The 19,840-nt window shown below is 40.0% G+C and overlaps 1 protein-coding gene across 1 annotated transcript in view; it reads right to left on the reverse strand.

The window, feature by feature from the left end:
- GARNL3 (GTPase activating Rap/RanGAP domain like 3) overlaps nt 1-19,840 on the reverse strand; it is a 165,882-nt gene that overhangs the window by 69,385 nt on the left and 76,657 nt on the right. Inside the window, exons 5-7 of the mRNA XM_007944319.2 lie at nt 16,442-16,506; nt 15,327-15,390; nt 9,956-9,982 (exon numbers count right to left, since the gene is read on the reverse strand). Coding sequence (XP_007942510.1) covers nt 9,956-9,982; nt 15,327-15,390; nt 16,442-16,506 — 156 coding nt within the window. The remainder of the gene's footprint in view (nt 1-9,955; nt 9,983-15,326; nt 15,391-16,441; nt 16,507-19,840) is intronic.

Genomic DNA, 19,840 nt, shown 5'->3' on the forward strand with positions numbered 1-19,840 from the left:
CCCGTATACCCATGTTTGCCTTCACTGACAATGCAGTACTGTATGTGCAAAAGGGTTCATCTTTGTTGTCTGTACCTCCCATGTACCTATTTCTTACCTATCTATGTCTTTCTCTTCTTCAATACCACCATATTGGTCACTCACATTTGGCACATTGCCCTTCTCTTCACCCAAATCAATACTTATCTCTATCTATCTAACAGCGTGGAACTATTTTTTAATCAACTCATCAGCAGCAGTCCAAACCCCAGTTAGCTCAGGAGAGCTAATTGTAATTCAAAGCTTAACACAACAATCTTAGGCTGATATCTTGTGGCTTCTTTTAGAAATAGAAATGGAAATTGTAGGCAATTTATACTAAAAGCTCATTTTCTCTAATGCCTAGACATTTAATCTCAAAAAGTCAAAACAGATGTGCAAAGGGAAGAGAAAAAGAAAAAAATCCCACCAGTCTAGAAGTAGCTAGGGAGCTCTGGCAGCGTAATGCCTAAGGCATTTGATTGCTAACCAGAAGGCTGGTGGTTCAAACCCACCAGCCACTCCTCAGAAGGACGACTGGGCAATCTACTTCTGTAGTGACACAGCCTCGGACACCCAGAGGGGTCGCTATGAGTTGAATAGACTCGATAGCAGTGAGTTTTTGGGGCACAAATGTTCGGTCTACTGTCCTCAACATTAAGCACTGGATTGAAGTTTGATCCTGTGGGAATGATAAACACCAGATGCAGGATAGTAGATAACAGCAAAGAAAGAAAGAAGAATGAGATCAGGGAGCTGTCCATAGTGTCTTATATTTAGTGTTTTGTATTTTTCCCCCCTGCAGTAAGTTGGGATGTGGGTTTATATGTCTTCATTATAATATCTCTATGCTTTTTGTGTGTGCCTGAAGTATTTTTTTAAAAAATGACGTTAGAAGAGAATCAACCTCTGCAAGGTTTTTTTGACACACTAGATGGGGATTCTTGGTGGTCAATTAAGGGACAGACAAGGAACAAAGTGATTTAAGGCACTGGTCAGTAGTCAGAAGTGGGATGTTGTGGTAGTTAAGTTTGTGTATCAAGTTGGTTGGGCCTGGTTGAGTGGCTGGGCAGCTGGATGTAGTTATTCCTCATGGTGAGACTGGTAATTAACTCCATGGTGGAATCTATTGGAGCAGCTGAGTAGCTGCTTGAGGGTTATGGGCTGCTTCCAGTATGTAAGAAGCAACATGCAGGAAGAACGCAAGCCAAAAAGCAGGACACAACCCTCAAAGTTGCTTCTTACATACTGGAAGCAGCCCATAACCCTCAAGCAGCTACTCAGCTGCTCCAATAGATTCCACCATGGAGTTAATTACCAGTCTCACCATGAGGAATAACTACATCCAGCTGCCCAGCCACTCAACCAGGCCCAACCAACTTGATACACAAACTTAACTGCCTCGGAAACCCAAGGAGGGGTCGCTATGAGTCGGGGCCGACTCGACGGCACATAACAACAACAACAACAACAACCCTGCATGTAGTTGTGTCTTCATTCAGCAGCCTGCCATGCTCTGCCAATCCTGGGACTTTTAATGAACTTGAATCAAGGGCCTGCTGTGTGGTTTGATAATACCAGGACTGTGCCTTCTGACTTGTCGACCTTGGATTTATTGGCCTCAGCAGCTAGCAGCTGCTTGAGTGAAGAGATGCCTCTAGCTTCAGTGGTCCAGGAGCAAAAGGCAGAGCTGAAGTCCAAGGTCAAGGGGCTTTCACCAAGCTCCTAGAGCCTGGCACTTGGAACTTGAACTTCTAACTTCCAAAACTGTGAGAGAATAAACTCCTGTTTGTTCAAGCCATCCCATTTGTGTTATATCTTCCTGTCAGAGTGGTACTAGCTAACGAAAACAGATATCAAGGTAGAATGCTGGGATTTAGGATAGTTGGATCGGGGAAAATTAGGGTTCGGAAGATCCAAGGGTCTAAAGCTGCTTTAAACATTTTTCTGCCACCAAGAGACCCAAGAGACAGATGCATACCCATCAGCAACAGCAATTTCTACCTAGCAATTTTTATAGCGTGGTTTCCTATATAGAGTAAGGAAGAGGAAAGACACTCTCAAGCTGATCTCTCCATCTGGAACTCCTCCACAGCTCTTGATGTGGCCATCTCTTTTCCATCAGACAGGTCTCAGCTCAACTGTCCATACCCAGAGAGGCCTTTCTAGATCCTCCGATATAAAATCTGCTGTTCCTTGGTTCTCCCAATTGTTCTCACCTTGTTTATACTCTTCATAGCACTATTCATACTCTGTGACTTTTTCTAAAAATTTTTTTACTGTGATTTGGGTGAAAGTTTACAATGCAAATTTGTTCTCCATTCATTAGTTCATACACATTTTGTTTTGTGACATTGATCAAAGTTCCCACAATATAACAATTCTCTTCCAACTTCTCCCTGTGGTTAACTTTTCCCTCTGTCTTTCTTTTTGTACCTCTTGTACACCTCTCCATGTCTTCCTTTTCCTTGTGATATTGTGCTGGCTACTCACTTTTAGTATATGGTCTTTCTTCTCACCCAAATCATTACATGTCTCTTACCTAACTAGCATTATTCCCTCCCCTCCCATCCTTGGTAACCAACAAAGAAACTTTTCTTCTGGGTGTAAATCTTTCCTTGACTTTTTTTATTACTGTAGTGAAAACATACACAAGACATTCACTAATGTAACAGCTCCCATATTTACAGCTCAGGGACTTTGATTTTTCCTTGACTTTTTATAATAGTGGACTCATACAATATTTGTCCTTCAGTGATGGACTTATTTCACTCAGCATAATGCCTTCCAAATTCATCCATGTTATTAGGTATTTCACAGATTCTTCACTATTTTCTAATGTTGCACAGTATTCCATTGTGTGTTTGTACCATAGTTTAGTTATCTATTCATCTGTTGATGAGCACATAGGTTGTTTCCATCTCTTTGCTATTGTGAATAGTGCTGCATTGAACATGGGTATTCATGTCCTGGCTCTCACTTCTTTAGGATATATACCGTGTAGTGGGACTACTGGATCAAATGTTCTTTCTATTTCCAACTTTTTGAGGAAGTGCCATACTGTTTGCCATAGTGGTTGTACTATTTTATAGTCCCACCAGTGTATGAGAGTTCCAATCTCTCCACAGCCTCATCAACATTTGTTGTCTTGTTAAACTTTGCTATTCTTGTTGGGGTGAGATGATATCTCATTGCTGTTTTGACTTTCATCTCTCTAATGGCTAACGCCACCACTCATCTGTCAGTTTGTTGTACCGTGGTGGCTTGCCTGTTGCTATGATGCTGGAAGCTATGCCACTGATATTTCAAATACCAGCAGGGTACCCACATTGGATAGGTTTCAGCAGAGCTTCCAAACTAACACAGACTGGGAAAAAGGACAGGCCATCCACTTCTGAGAAAATTGGTCACTGAAAACCTTATGAATAGCAGTGAAACACTGTCTATTACTGGAAAACTTTATAAATAGTTCTGAAACATTATCTGATATAGTGCTGGAAAATGAGCCTCCCAGGTTGAAAGCCACTCAAAATATGACTGGAAAAGAGCTGCCTCCTCAAAGTAGAGTTAATCTTAATGACGTGGATGGAGTAAAGCTTTTGGGACCTTTATTTGCTGATGTGGCATGACTCAAAATGAAAAGAAAACAGCTGCAAATATCCATAAATAATTGGAATGTGGAATGCATGAAGTAGGAATCTAAGAAAATAGGAAGTTTTCAAAAATGAAATGGAATGCATAAAGAACAATATCCTAGGCATTAGTGAGCTGAAATGGACTGATGTTGGCCATTTTGAATCTGGTCTACTATTCATATGGTCTACTATTCCAGGAATGACAAATTGAAGAGGAATGGTATCACATTAATCATCAAAAAGAATATTTCAAGATCTATCTTGAAGTACAATGCTGTCAGTGACAAGAGAATATCCATACGCCTACAAGGAAGACCAGTTAATACTACTATTATTCAAATTCACATACCAACCCTAAAGCAAAAAGATGAAGAAATGGAAGATTTTTACCAACTTCTGCAGTCTAAAATTGACCAAACATGCAATCAAAATGTAATTGATAATTACTGGTGATTGGAATGCAAAAGTTGGAAACAAGAAAGATCGATAGTTGGAAAATACAGCCTTGGTGACAGAAATGATGCCAGAGATCGCATGATTGAATTTTGCAAGACCAGTGACTTACTCATTGCAAATAACTTTTTTCAACAACATAAATTATGGCTATATATGTGGACCTCACCAGGTGGAATATACAGGAATCAAATCAACTACCTCTATGGAAAGAGGCAATGGAGAAGCTCAATATCATCAGTCAGAACAAAGCCAGGAGCTGACTGTGGAACAGTTCAACTTGAAGCGGATTACATGCCACCTTCATTTAGGGACTATCTGAAGAATAGATTTGACACTTTGAACACCAATGACTGAAAACCAGACCAGTTGTGGTATGACATTAAGAACATCATACATGAAGAAAGCAAAAGGTCACTAAAAAGTCAAGAAAGTAAGAAAAGACCAAAATGGATGTCAGAAGAGACTTTGAAACTTGCTCATGAATGGATCCAAGGAAAATGCCATTGGAAGAAATGGTGAAATAAAAGATCTGAGCAGATTTCAAAGGGTAGCTTGAGAAGACAAAGTAAAGTATTATAATGAGATGTACAAAAACCTGGAGTTAGAAAACCAGAGAAAAACATGCTTGGCATTTGTGAAGCGGAAAGAACTGCAGAAAAAATTCAAGCCTGGAGTTGCAATATTGAAGAATTACAAGGGTAAAATAGTGAATGATGCAGGAAGAATCAAAAGAAGATGGAAGGAATACAGAGAGTCACTCACTGTACCAAAAAGAACTGGTCAATGTTCAACCATTTCAGGAGGTAGCATATGATCAAGAACCAATGGTATTGAAGGAAGAAGTCCAAGCTGCACTGAAAGAATTGGCAAAAAAACAAGGCTCCAGGAATTAACAGAATACCCATTGAGATATTTCAATAAACAGATACAGCGTTGAAGGCACTCATTCATTTATGCTAAGAAATTTGGAAGATAGCTATCTGGTCAGTCCACTGGAAGCAGTCGTATTTATGCCCATCCCAAAGAAAGGTGATCCAACCAAAAACAAACCCACTGCCGTCGAGCTGATTTGACTTATAGAGACCCTTCCTTGGGTTTCCGAGGCAGTATCTCTACAGAAGTAGATTGCTCAATTTTCCTTCCGAGGAGTGGCTGGTGGGTTTGAACCACCAGCCTTCTGGTTAGCAGTCCCAAATGCCTTAGGCACTACACCACCAGAGCTCCCTGAATGCAAAAATTATCAAACAATATCATTAATACCAAACTGTCATTGAGTCAATTCTGACTCATAGCAACCCTCACTGGGTTTCTGAGGAGGAGAATCTTTATGGAAGTAGACTACTTCATCCTCCTTCTGTGGAGCCGCTGGTGGGTTTGAACTGCCAGCCTTCTGGTTAGCAGTCAAATGCCTTAGGCACTATGCCACCAGAGCTCCTATATCATTAATATACACGAGTAAAATTTTGCTGAAGATAATTAAAAAGTGGTTGTAGCAGCATGTTGACAGGAACTGCCAGAAATTCAAGCCTGATTGAGAAGAGGGCATGGAATGAGGGATGTCACTGGTGATGTCAGGTGGATCTTGGCTGAAAGCAAGTAACATATTTACCCATTTTCTATTAACTATGCAAAGGATTTGACTGTGTTGATCATAACATATTATGGGTAACATTGAGAAGAATGGATGTTCCAGAACACTAACATGGGGAACCTGTACATAGACCAAGAGGCAATTGCTCGAACAGAACAAGGGGATACTGTGTGGTTTAAAATCAGGAAAAATGTGCTTCAGGGTTAAATATTTTCACCATACTTATTCAATTTGTATGCTGAGCAAGTAATCTGAGAAGCTGTACTATATGAAGAAGAATGAGGCATCAGGATTAGAGGAAGACTCATTAACAATCTGTGATATGCAGATGACACAACCTTGCTTGGTGAAAGTGAAGAGGACTTGAGGACAATTACTGATGAAGGTCAAAGGCTACAGGCTTCAGTATGGATTATACCTCAACATAAAGAAAACAAAATTCCTCACAATTGGACAAATAAACAACATCACAATAAATGGAGAACAGATTGAAGTTGTCAAGGATTTCATTTTACTTGGATCCACACTCAACGTCCATGGAAGCAGCAGTTAAGAAATCAAATCACATATTGCACTTGGCAAATCTGTTGCAAAGGATCTCTTGAAAGTGTTATAGAACAAAGATGTCATTTTGAAGACTAAGGTATGCCTGACTCAAGCCATGGTAATCTCAATAGCCTCATATGCATGTGAAAGCTGGACAATGAATAAGGAAGACAGATGGAAAATGAATTGATGCATTTGAATTGTTGCTGTTGGTGAAGAATACTGAAAATATCATGAACTGCCAAAAGAATGAACAAATCTGTCTTGGAAGAAGTACAGCCAAAATGCTCCTTAGAAGCAAGAACTGTCAGAGTTTGTCTCATGTACTTTGGTCATGTTGTCAGATGGGACCATTCCCTGGAGAAGGATACCATGCTTGGTAAGGTAGAGGGTCAGCAGAAAAGGGGAAGACCCTCAGTGAGATGGCTTGCACAGTGGCTGTGATGATGGGTTCAAGCATAGACAATATTGTGAGGATGGCGCAGGATCGGGCAGTGTTTTGTTCTGCTGTACACAGTATTGCTGTAAGTTGGAGTCAACTCGACAGCACCTAAAAACAACAACGGCTAAGCGTCGTGGGCATTTCTTTGTGTGTTTGTTGGCTGCCTAAATATCTTCTTTGGTGAAGTATCTGTTCATGTCCTCTGCTCATTTTTTTAATTGGGTTGTTTGTCTTTTTTGATGTTGAACTATTTTAAATTTTAAAGATAAGTCCTTTGTCAGAAATGTTATTGCCAAATATTTTTTTCCAAATCTGTACATTCTCTTTCTATTCTTTTGGTGTGCATACGGATTTAAGTTTTAGAAGATTCCAGCCATCTAGTTTATCTTCTGCTGTTTCTGTATCTCTGTGATTCTTTCCCTGAACTTACATGTTTGTCTGTTTCTACCGCTAGGTCCCAGGAAGGAGAAACCATACACGTCTTACTTTCTATTTATTCCCAGTGCCAACCATGGTGCTGGGCATATGATTGAAGATGATTAATACATATCCATGCATAAGTGACTATGTGCATAATGAGAAAAGAAGCAATTGGTCAGATATGACTTGTTTTTCACAAGTCCATACTGCCTCCAAATGATCACCTTTTTCTCACAAACCAGTTTTTCGTAAATTTCTTAGAATTATATCAGAGATCTCTATCCACTTTAGGGTTCTATAGTTTATAACTTTTCTTTCTCTGTTTTGGAAATGTGATAGCAGTCACATGTTTTTAAGATTCTGGTGTCTCTTCTCTTCTCAGTAGTCCCTTAAACGCACCTACAACAATTTGGGGTTTTAACACATGACTTTCCTAGAATAATAGCGTGTGGATTAAAGTGCATCGGAATCACCTGGAGGTCTTCAATTAGATTTCAAATATAGATTGCTAGGTTCCCACCCCCAGAGCTTATGATTCAATTGAAATGCAAGAATTTTCATTTCTAGTAAGTTCTCAGGTGATGCTGATGCTGATGCTGTTGGTTCAGGGACACCACACTGAGAACTAGTGGACTTAGAGTAACAAACTAGGAGGCCACCAGTCAGGAGGCCTAGGATCAGGTCCAGCTGAGTTGATGGCTAGTAAGCCAATTACCAGAACTATGAGCCGTGAAGTAACAGACTGTTGTAACTTGAAGGTACTATGCAGTCCAGGGAGTCCACACTTTCATTTCACAGACAGGACAACTGAACACAGGGAAGGAGAGACTTGCCCCAGGTTGGTACTAACTGAATAGTGGGACTGGAGCTGGAACTCAGGTCTCCTGACATTTGATCTAGTGCCTGTTCCAATATCATGGCATGGTCTTCTCAGGGCAGTTGTGAATTGGGTGGAAGCTGAGAGTAGAAGCAGAGATGGAGTCCAATGATGTCTGATCACTGGCCATAACTTCTAAAAGCTTTTATGGGATTGTGGTGAGGTTGACTGTGCTACCAGTACCTCTGCTGAGGGTTTCTATACTTCAGGTGGGGACTCCAGAAAGACTACATTGCAAGGCCTTGTTAAGTCTTCATCACAAGTTGTCAGGGTCAGACTAAAGAACTGCAAAGTCCATGAGGCATGGAGGGCTGCAGGAAAGGGGTCTTTCAAGTATCTGTGCATCCAAGGGAGTAAGATCTTTTAAGGTCACATATAGGTAGGAAGAACATGTGTCCAGGTTTGCCAAGACCCAACTGAACCCAACCCACTGCCATCAAGTCAATTCTGATTCATAGCAACCTTACAGGATAGAGCAGAAGTGCTCCATTGGGTTTCCAAGGCTGTAAATCTTTATGGAAGCCGACTGCCTCATCTTCTCCCACAAAGCAGCTTGTGGGAGTGAGCTGCTGATCTTTTGGTTAGCAGCTGTATGCTCTAACCACTGTGCCACCAGAGCTCCTTTTTGCCTGGACAACCGTGGCTAAATCTGTTTTGTCTGTTGTTTTGGAGTTATCTCTCAAAAGTGTCCTGGTTTAAATAGTAAATTATAGGAAGACTCTCCCGCCTCACATGGAGACTCCAGAAAGACTAGTGTTTCAAGACCTTGCTAAGTACTTGAAACTACTTATAAGGCTTCATACAGCAGCAAACAAAATTGAGTAAGTCTCGAGCTCTTACGGTGTACTTACATTATAGAGGAGGAAAGCAGATAATAAACAAATGAAAATAAAAGTGCAATTTTAGATAAGGTGGTCAGGGAAAGTCTTTCTGAACAGTATCTTAACCTCGCGAGGGCCTGACCTACGAGGACATGTAGGCGAACAGCGGGCTCCTTTTGAGGAAGAACAAGGAAGCTAATATGGTTAGAGTGGAGTAGAGGATCAGAGAGGTAGCTGAAGCCAGATCATGCAGGACCTCGTAGGCCAAGGTAAGGGCTGTATTTTGAGTGGGAGGGAAAGCCATTAAAGAGTTTTGAGCTTAGGGATGACCTGATTTGCCATGTTTTAAAAGGACCATTTGAGTACTATGTAAAAACAGAACAGAGGGCAAGAGTGGGAGCACAAGAAGAGTTAGGAGGGACTGAATAGTCCAGGCAACAGATGATGCGGGTGTCATCAGACTAGAGCTGTTGTGGTTGAAGTGTTGAGAAGGACTAAATGAGGGATATATTTTGAAGAAGAGTCAACAGAACATACTGATGAATTAGATATGGGGTGTTAGAGAAAGACAGAAATTAAGGATTTCTCCAAATTTGGCCTGAGCAACTGGAAGAATGATACTGCTACTCACTGAAGGGCATAGTAGGCATAAATTCAATTTATTTAATCAATTGCCTATTGATGGTATTTTGGATATTCTCCTATATTAGTTATGGACTCAGAAAGCTTAATTCCTTTTTTTTTTTTTAATAGAGGTAACAGGTAATAGAAACAGGCAAATAAAAATGACATTTTATATATTAAGATTGAAATGTGCTAATATGTCTGTTAGACACAAACACCTTATCTTTAATTTAATGAAAATTCGAACTTCATTACTCACCCTGATCACAAGGCTAAAATCTGAATGTTTCCAGAAGATTTAAGTACCTTCCTTGTTTTTTATATCTTTACAGCTAGCTGCATAGAATATTCTGAAATATACTTTAGGAAACACATCAGTAAAATCTTCTAGTGAAATAGACTCACAGTGTGCAAACCCCTGTAGTGGTTTGACTTAAAGGAAAGGTTGTATTCTTGGGGAAGGGAGAATGGCACTTACATTGAGGTAGAACACAGCAGCAGCCAGCATCTCCATACCTCACTTACCTCTTGTTCTTCAAGAACCAGCAAATCCTGTTAAATAGAGTTTTAAGAGTTTATGTCCATACTTAAAAAGGATCTTTTTTTCTTTTAATTGTGGTGAAAATATACACACCAAAACATTTGCCAATAAAAGTAGTCATTTTATTTACTTTCTGTGAAAGCCAAGTTTCAGTTTACACATTGTTTTATGTTAAGACATTTTGAAACCAGTATGAAAAACTGGTTATGGGAACTTTTTTGGAAAGAAAACTATGACAAAGGCCAAGAACCAAGAGTCTTAGATTTTTCCTCTATGACTTGTGTGACTATAACTCAGTTCCTTAATAAGATCCTCTCTTAAGAGAAGTACGGAATAGTGAACTTAAATAATCCTGGCTTTGAGTCCTAGCTCTGTCACATACTTAATTGTGTGCAGGCATACATTGTTTAACCTCAATGCACCTCTGTTTTCTTATCCATGATTCAAGGACAACTACTGTCCTAACTCCCATGAAGGTCACTGTGAAGAGTAAATGAAGCAGTGTGTGTTGAACGCTTAGTACACAAGATATTTAATCAATCTTACCTTTCCTTCTCATTTTCAATTATTTCATATATAAATTTGTAGACTAATTACATGGAAATCCCATATTTTCCAGAAATAAATTTTTCTAAAAAAGTAGATTCTGATTAATAAGTGGACACCAAGGCCAAAGGCTGTGCAGAAAAACATGGATGAGTGGAGGCGGGGAAAGAATAAACCAAGTGAGTCAGGGCAGTGGGAGAAGACAGAACTACTGACAAGGAGTGACAGGAGCTGGGGCCAGGATGGAAGGGCGGGGCTGCAGGAACTTCACTCCCCTTCTTGCCCAAGTGCCTCTGGGGAGAAGCTGTGCCAACCAGAAACCTGGCTATTCTGATAGAAATGCGTAAGACACACAAACGGAGGTTTTATTTAATAGGAAGGCTCTTTGGTTCAGAAATCAGGCATCTCTGTTGTTTCTGAATTCTGGGAAATAATAAAATTATGTTACACACTTTTTACTTGGGAATTTCTTGGAAATACTCCGATTCCTTCATATTTGCATGGCACTATATATTTCATTAAACCTCTCTCTTTCCAGAGTTTATTTCAATCCTCTCTATGACCCTATTACGCAGTTTAACCATTCCTGAATCACAGGTAAGGAATAGGAGGCTCGGAAAGTATCCGGTTAAGGTCACATGTCCTGTAAGTGTAAGAGCTGAATCTAGTGCCCAGGTCTTCCAACACCCAGGCTATGCTCCTTCCACTCTAACTGTGGTGCATAAGACAAGGAAAAGCTCATATTTGTCAGCTTCCCGATTGCCATTAGTTGGGTAAGCCTTAGAACAGGGACGTTTTACAACCACTTTCTGGCCTGGGAATAGAAGTTGCTCCTCAGTGGGCGAGGTTGAAGAAATCTGAGTCCAGGAACAGGAGTCCTAGCTGAGTTCAGGGGTTTGTGTCTAACCACCCAGTTGTAAGGGATGTCACACAGCTATTAGGTTACATTTACTTTGCAGTTTCATTATTTTGGATTACGTGTCCAGGAGTGGGTAGTCCTGTAATTTGTACTGTTTGCCAATGTCCCACTTACCGTGCCTCAGGTTTCTGAAATGTTCTTATTCCTGAATTAGTGAGCATAGCTAGATCCTCTTCTTGCTTCTCTCCCAGTTCATAATTTTAGCCAAGAAGGTATAATTTCAGCTATAATGGTATTTCTTAATCCATTCCTACTGGCATTGTTTTTGATGCATACATGATTGTAATCATTAGTTTGGGGACTGGAACTGATTTTTTTTTTCTTCCATATATATAAGGATTAGGAAAGAGTGATTTTATATATACCACTTTTTTCCTAGAAATTAAATTAAAAAATTCAAATTTACTGCTACAGATTTTCACAAAAATCCTGGTCATTTAGGAAAGTCAACCATCTGGAAACAAAGCTGATGGCAAACAGTGGGAAGAAACATGCAGACACTCAGGTTTCTCTATCCATTGAAAACTAGCTTAACACACATTGCTTCTGGAGATTTTGGTCAAGAAAAATTTTACTACAGTAGAGCACCCAGAAACAGACCAACAGCATTTAAAAATTGTACCAGAAACCTTTCTACTTTGTGGAAAGATGCTTTTTCTTTCTTTCTTTTTTTTTTTGAAGTAAAGCAATTGGTTTATTTTCTGTTCATTTTTCAGATCCTGTGATTTTAAGAACTCTTCCCTGTTGCTGAAGGGAAACCTGCAACCCCCTGATGATAGCAATGATACTGCTACTGAGTTTCACACACATGTGCACACACACACAGAATGGATAGAGAAAGCTCAGGAATGGATTCTTGTAATGGAGTAGAGAAGTTAAAACACCAATGTACAGAAAGCATGAAACTATCTTTTGTTTGGTAACACAGGAACAGAGTGATGGTATCAATAGGGAGAAGGCTGCTATATCTCTTTTTCTTGTCATCTTTTATTCTGTGTAAGAGAGGAAGCAGATAGGGATGACTGAGCACACATGAACTCTGCTGAGGGAATTTGCTCAGCAGCAAGATACAGAAAGCAGCATTGTGGAGTGGGTCCCTTGGGTTTTGGGGCCAGGGCCTGGGGAATGGGGTTGGTACTGAGGCTCACACCTAAGCTCAAAGAAGGAAAAGATTAACAATGATAATCTATATATGAATAAAACAATAAAGGCATACTGGTATTGACACATTTATAATTCTAACTTATTTTCAAATTTCTTATAAAGAATCACTTTTATTCTTCAGGTAGATACATAGGTAGACAGGCAAGAAGATCATGGATAGACAAATGGTAATATACCCATGACCATACACAGGTTTGGCAGATGATCCTCCTACATATGTATGTGCTATAAGAATGTCCACGTGCTGTTTAAAACTAACAGGAGCAAAGTTAGGATAATTTCTTAGCCACAACTAACCTTGAGGGAGTGAGTCACTGGGTCTGCAGGCTGGGGACCATGGTTGTGGAGGATGTCAAGTTCAACTGGCACAACATAGTATATAAAAATATTGTTCTATGTCTTACTTTGGTAAGTAGCGACTTGTTGGGTTTTTTTTTTTTTTGTTGTTGTTATTTGCTGTTGACTCGGACCTGACTCATAGTGACTCCTTGGGTTTCCAAGGCATTATCACTATGGAAGTAGATTGCCTAGCCTTCCTTCCAAGGAGTGCCTGGTGGGTTTGAACCACCAGCCTTCTGGTTAGCAGTCAAGTATCTGAGGCACTACACTACCAGAGCTCCTGAGTAGCAACTAGGGTCTTAAAAACTTATGAGCAGCCATCTAAGATTCAACTATTGCTCTCTCCTCGTCCAGAGCAAAGAAGAGTGAAGAAAATCAAAGACATATGGAAACAATTAGTCTAAAGGACTAATCGACCATGAGAACCTCAGCCTATATGACCCTGAGACCAGAAGAACTAGATGGTGCCTATCTACCAATACCAACCACTTGGATAAAAATCGGAGGTCCTGAATAAAGTGGGTGGAAAATGTGGAACAAAACTCAAAATCATAAGAAAAAGATCAGGCTTACTGGTCTGATAGAGACTGGTGAAACCCTGAGAATATGGTCCCGAGTCATTCTTTGGGCCTAGAATTGAATGTACTCCCGTGGTTTAACTCTCAGCCAAATGAGAGTGAGTCTTATGAGCTGAACACTTACACCAGGGAGACACACTCCTTAGAATAATCAACTGTGGGAGAAAGGCAGGGAGACAGGAATACACAGGTAAGAAGGACACAGGGAAAGGGTAGCCATAGGGAGGAAGTGGGAGGAAAGCTGTTACACTGCGGGTAATGCAACCAGAGTCACAAAACAATATGTGTATGAATTGTTGAATATAAAACAAATCAGAATAAAAAAAAGAAAGAGAATTACTTTTAAGCACTATATGGCTTAAAATTGCTTAAAGTTTAAATGAACACACTCACATTTGCTTTGATTCCTTCTGGAATGAGGCAGGATACAAATACTATTTAAAAAATTAATTTAATATTGTACTATCTCACTTATATAAAATATCTAGAAAAGGTAAATGATAGAGATCAATGTTTATTAGTGATTATCAGAGGCCAAGGGGAGGGAAAAATGGGAGTTATTGCTTAAGGGGTACAGAGTTTCTGTTTGGGTTAATGGAAAAACATTTGGAAATGAACCATGGTGACGGTAGAACAAAATGATGAATGTAATTAATGTCACTGAATTGTACTCTTAAAAATGGTTAAAATGGCAAGCTTTTTGTTATATTTATCTTACCACAATTAAATAAATAAAAGACATGGGAATTCACAACTCTATATATGTGGGGTAAGCTGAGACCAAATAACCTTATTTTAACAGCTGTCTTTTAAAGGCCTGCAGGTCATCACACTGCTCATGCTCCAATCTCTCCTCCTTGTGCTGTTCGAGTTATTTCCTTAGAAAGCAGATGTAAGCATGAAGCTCTTCTCCTTACAGACTTTACTGGCCCCCTGCTGCTTCCTAAACAGAAGCTGCTTACCAGCCTCTTCCTTAGTCACCCTGCCCTGGGGTCCCCAACCTCTTGAATCCCAGCTTTGACACATGACTAGTACACCACTAGTGATGGATGCATTTATAAATTTCAAGGGATGGTTTCAAAGCTAAATTCATTCCAATTCTGAGACAAAAGTCTGGTTGACATTTCTCTGGCAAACCATTACTTAGAATATGACTTTAAACTTACACTAGTGATGGATGCATTTATAAATTTCAAGGGATGGTTTCAAAGCTAAATTCATTCCAATTCTGAGACAAAAGTCTGGTTGACATTTCTCAGGCAAACCATTACTTAGAATATGACTTTAAACTTATTTTCTCCTCAGGCAGACTGTTCTCCCTTAATAGTAAGCCCTAAGAAAACAGGGATGGATTTGTGGACACCTTTTATCCTCTATGGTACCCATCACAGTATTCTATACAAGTAAGAGTTCAATAAACATATTTTTAAAAATTAACTTTCAAAAATCTCTTTCTCCTTCCACATAATTCTACATCACTTGGCGAAAAGATTGGTTTCAAGTCAGTAAGTCCCTTCTGAACAAATACCCTTTTGGTTCATGGATCGAGAACCATCTAGAGTTCAGTGTTCTCGGTAGTGATGATACATCAGGATCACTGAGGAGACTTTTGAGAAATACAGATTCCTAGGCCCTGCTCCAGACTGATCCAGTCAAAATCTCCAGCATGGGGTCCTAGCATGACGGGTATTTTTAAAACTCCACAGAGAGTCTACTCTGTGTCCTAGGCTGGGAGTCACTGATAATCTGGCAGTTCTGTTCTAACACTGTGATCAATTTTAATAGATGAAGCACAAAATTTTCTGTTACCTTTTGTATCTCCGGATGAAAAATTTCCCTGGGGCCCTTCTCAAATTTGTCCAGATTCATGGCACTGAAATAGAATGGACAGAATGAGCTACAGTGAGATGGAACCTTAAATAATTGGAACAAGTCTAAGTTCTTCAGAGAATCTCCATCATTTCCCCTGAAAAAATCAGGGCTGGTTTTCTTGCAGTACCTGGCACACAGGAGCTACAAATCAACAAATGAATAATCAGTGAATATCTGAGAATAAACACATGCTGTCTTGTACTTACATAATGGTGTCCTCGATATTCATATAATGAGTGAGGGAGGGAGCAGTTGGAAACATCTGTTTCAGACAAGTTTGACTAATCTTCAAGATGCTTTTATTTACTGAAAATGTGATTATTGCTATTTACATATTAATAATAAAATGAAATGTGATTAAGATTGCCTGACATTTCTTCCTTCCTTTGGCAATTCATTTGCCACTCGGGGCAAAAGTTTGTCCTTAACAAGACTGTATTATGTTTTACTTTGGACAAGTTATGTAATTTCCTTGAACCTAAATTCCTCTTGAGGTAAAACAAGGAGGTTGAACTATACAACTGCTAAAGGGTTGAACTATACAACCTTTCACTAGGTTTCTAATATTCATTTCACATTCTGTTTGGCAAAGAATAAGCACATTCTTCTCAGAAAAGCCTTTGCTGACATCTGGCCTTCTATTTCAAAGTAGGACAAAGAAAGGAAAAATATTTATTGATTTTCTTTACAAAATGAAAGTATCTGAGTGTATGCAAGGAAAAAAAAAAAAAAAAAAAAACCGCAGGCAACTAACACAGTATGGAGAGATGCTTAAGAGCAATGCTCCAGAACCAGGCCTCAGTTCCGTCACATTAGCCGTGTGATCTTGAACACATGGCTCTCTCTCTCTTTGAGCCTTCATAAATGGAAAGAATAACAGTGCCTGCACTATTGGGTTACCGTCAAGATTCCATGAGGTAATGCACATTAAGTGCATAGCAAAATGTCTGGTGCACAGTCATGGCTCAGGAAAACAGAAAGCTAATGCCAGAATGACTACTCGTAGGGGGTGGATTATAAAGGCCTACAGGTTTCTATTCATTACTACTCACCTTAAGATGGACTTCACAGAGAGAGTTTTTGTGGGACTGTAGGGAAGGCATATTTTCTGGGTACCCTGGAAAGTCAAAACACCGAATCAGTGTGAAGTTTAGCAATTGCCACCTCTGAAATAGCCTCACCTGGCCTTTTAAAAGGAATGCATGTCCAATCTTTCTCCATTTTCTTCAAGGGGTATGTATATGTATAAACACATTCCCGAGGCAGTATCACTATGGAAGTAGATTGCCCAACCTTCCTTCTGAGGAGTGGCTGGTGGGTTTGAACCGCCAGCCTTCTGGTTAGCCATCAAATGCCTTAGGCACTACGCTTCCAAGATCCCATGTTAGAAAACTCTCGCTCAATTTTGAAAACATCTTCCACTAATTCTGTTAAGGCTGGGTCATGATTCTAAGTAGTTTAGCAGTTATGATACAGTCATATCCCACAACGAGATCTGATAGAATGCAGTCACTTCCATGAGATCTGCTAAGAGCAGTCAATCAGTTGAAAGGGAGTTTCCTTTAGGGTATGGTCTGCTTCCAATATAGATGGAAAAGTTCTCTGGTTTTTGCTCAACATCCTGCATCTGGGTCATCATCATCTGGACTTGAACCAATGGCCTGACGACATCGCCTGCCCTTGGGACTATTGCTTTCATCACTTGTGAGCCAACATGTTATTTTACCTGCTGGTCTTAGATTCATCAGTCTCCAAAGCCAGCAGCCTGATGTATTGCCTGCCAATCTTGAGTTTGTTAGCCCCTACAGCTACTTGAGTTATGAAAAGCCTCCAGCTTGACGTCTGACCCATGGACTTGGGACTTGCCAGCCTCTACAACAGTGTGAGCCATTTCCTTGAGATAAATTTCTCTTGCTCTCTTTCTAAGCTTCATTGGTTTTGTGTCTCTAGAGAACCCAGCCTAAGAACTCAGCCTCATCTCCACATTTATGGAATTAAGGCATTACTCTTCATACACTGAGTGGTCCTCAGTGTCTTTGGTGCTGTGGAGAGCAGATGAGCCACCTGAACCAGATGAAAAGGGGATCTGGTCTCTGAGCCAAGAATCTGATCACAAGGCCTCAAAGATAGTATGAAGAAAATAGTTTCCAAATGTTCAACAGAACCCAAATACGCTGATGTCTCCAAGTCAAAAACTTTTTGAACTAGAAATCACCTGAATTCTTCAGAGACGTTCATAATTTGTACTTTTATATTTATCTGTGTTTACTTATTTAAAGTTTCTTTACTCCTTTCTAAATGAGTAGCCACTGTGTATATGTCAGAAAGTACCCAGTAAATGTCTGTTGAATGAAAGGAGAGAAAGGATTTCCTGAACGATTCAGTCCCATGTCCCAATCATTAGCACAGACCAGTGCTAATCTCTGTTTAAAATTTTCCAAAAAAGAGATGATACAGATTTAGAATCCAAAAATGATTTACACTATATAGTTATCAAAAGTGATTATTACCTAGTCCACATTTAAAACTTGCTTTCTAAGACACTATGGTGGTACAGTGCCTAAGGCATTTTGACTGCTAACCAGAAGGTTGGTAGTTCAAACCTACCAACCGCTCCACAGAAGGAAGATGGGGCAATCTATTTCCATAAAGATTTACTGCCTTGGAAACCCAATGGGGGTTGCTAGGAGTCAGACTCAACTCAATGGCAGTGAGGTTTTTTTTTTTTTTCTTTTCTAACCTTGACTAATAATACAACTGGTATCACAAACAGCTAGAAAAGGGTAATGACATTTTGTGCAGGAAATGGGCAATTAAGTAAATGTGACTTTTCTCTGGTTTTAGGAGACATCTGCTAACTCATCTCTCCCAGCCCTGAACAATGGTTTCAGAGAGAAGTTCCTCAACCTTTTCAAGCCCAATATCTCTTTGTTTCTTGTTTTTTTAATTAAAGTTTTTATTTTGAAAAAAATTGTAGACTCACATGCAGTTGTAAGAAACAATACAGAGAGGTCCCATAATCTATCCAGTTGCCCCAATCTTGCAATAATGGTACACTAGAACAACCAGGATATGACACTGATACAGACGAGATACAGAACATTTCCATCACCACAAGGATCCCTGATGTTGCCTTTTTATAGCCACATCCACTCTTCTTCAGCCCCTCCTTAACCCCTGATAATCACTAATCTGTTCTCCATTTCTATTATTTTGTAATTTCAAGAATGTTATACACTTGGAAGGGAGTTGGTGGCACAGTTGTTAAGATGCTCAGCTGCTAACCAAAAGGTCAGTGGTTCAAACCCACCAGCTGCTCTGTGGAAGAATGATGTGGCAGTCTGCTTCTGTAAAGATTACAGCCTTGGAAACCCTATGGAAGGCCAAGATCTCTTTGGATAAACTTAATTTTCATATCCTGAAGAACATAATAATCTCACCCCACTCCAGGCCTGGGGAAAAGTATGTCTTCCCAGTTGAGCCTCAGAATTTGCACTAGGTAGAGCCCTTCTTAATGGTCCTCCATTAGCCAATGAAATGAAGTCAGGCTTTCTTTTCATAGTTTGTGCTACAGAGATATAGACTGTTTATCAAAATAAAAAGGAATATTACCACAAGGACATGTGATTTCAAATTATACATGTCCCACTAGTGACCCCTGAGGTGCCTCAGTGGCCAGGCTACATTGTGCTCACTTGTGTGGGAACCCAACTTGTGTAGAAGAGGATCTTGAATCTGACCTTTTTGTTCAAATCCTACCTTTTTTTTTTCTCTCATAAACACACCAAATACAATTCTAAGGAATGGGCAGCTTGAGGGGGAATGTGTGAAACAGTAGAGAGAAGGATTCAGATTGTTGCCTGGGTGACAGTAACATCACGAGCTGCCTATATGAATGTGACACCCAGAGCTCATGAGATTCTGGATGTATATTTTTCTTCACCACAATATGGTCAACCTTCTCTTCCTCATTTCCTCTCTTTTGTGACTTTCCAGAGTCACTTTCCAGTTAAAAGATTCTATGTTTTCTGGTAGACCCACACAATGCATAGGTATAGTCAAGTACATATTGTTGTTGTTATTATTTTGTCATTGAGTGGGACCCGACTCATAGCGACCCCTCCTTGGGTTTCTGAGGCAGTATTACTACAGAAGTAGATTGCCCCATCTTCTTTCTGAGGCGTGGCTGGTGGGTTTGAACTGCCAGCCTTCTGGTTAGTAGTCAAGTGCCTTAGGTACTACACCACCAGAGCTCCTCAAGTACATATTGTTATGTTGTTGTTGTTATGTGCCGTCGAGTCGGCTCCAACTCATAGCGACCCCTCCTTGGGTTTCCGAGGCAGTATCACTACGGAAGTAGGACTGCCCAACCTTCCTTCCGAGGAGTGGCTGGTGGGTTTGAACTGCCAGCCTTCTGGTTAGCAGTCAAGTGCTTTAGCCACTATGCTACC

Source organism: Orycteropus afer, unplaced genomic scaffold, assembly GCF_000298275.1.
Source record: "Orycteropus afer afer isolate SDZICR_OR568_19922 unplaced genomic scaffold, OryAfe1.0 scaffold00123, whole genome shotgun sequence".
In the NCBI taxonomy this organism is placed as follows: domain Eukaryota; kingdom Metazoa; phylum Chordata; class Mammalia; order Tubulidentata; family Orycteropodidae; genus Orycteropus; species Orycteropus afer.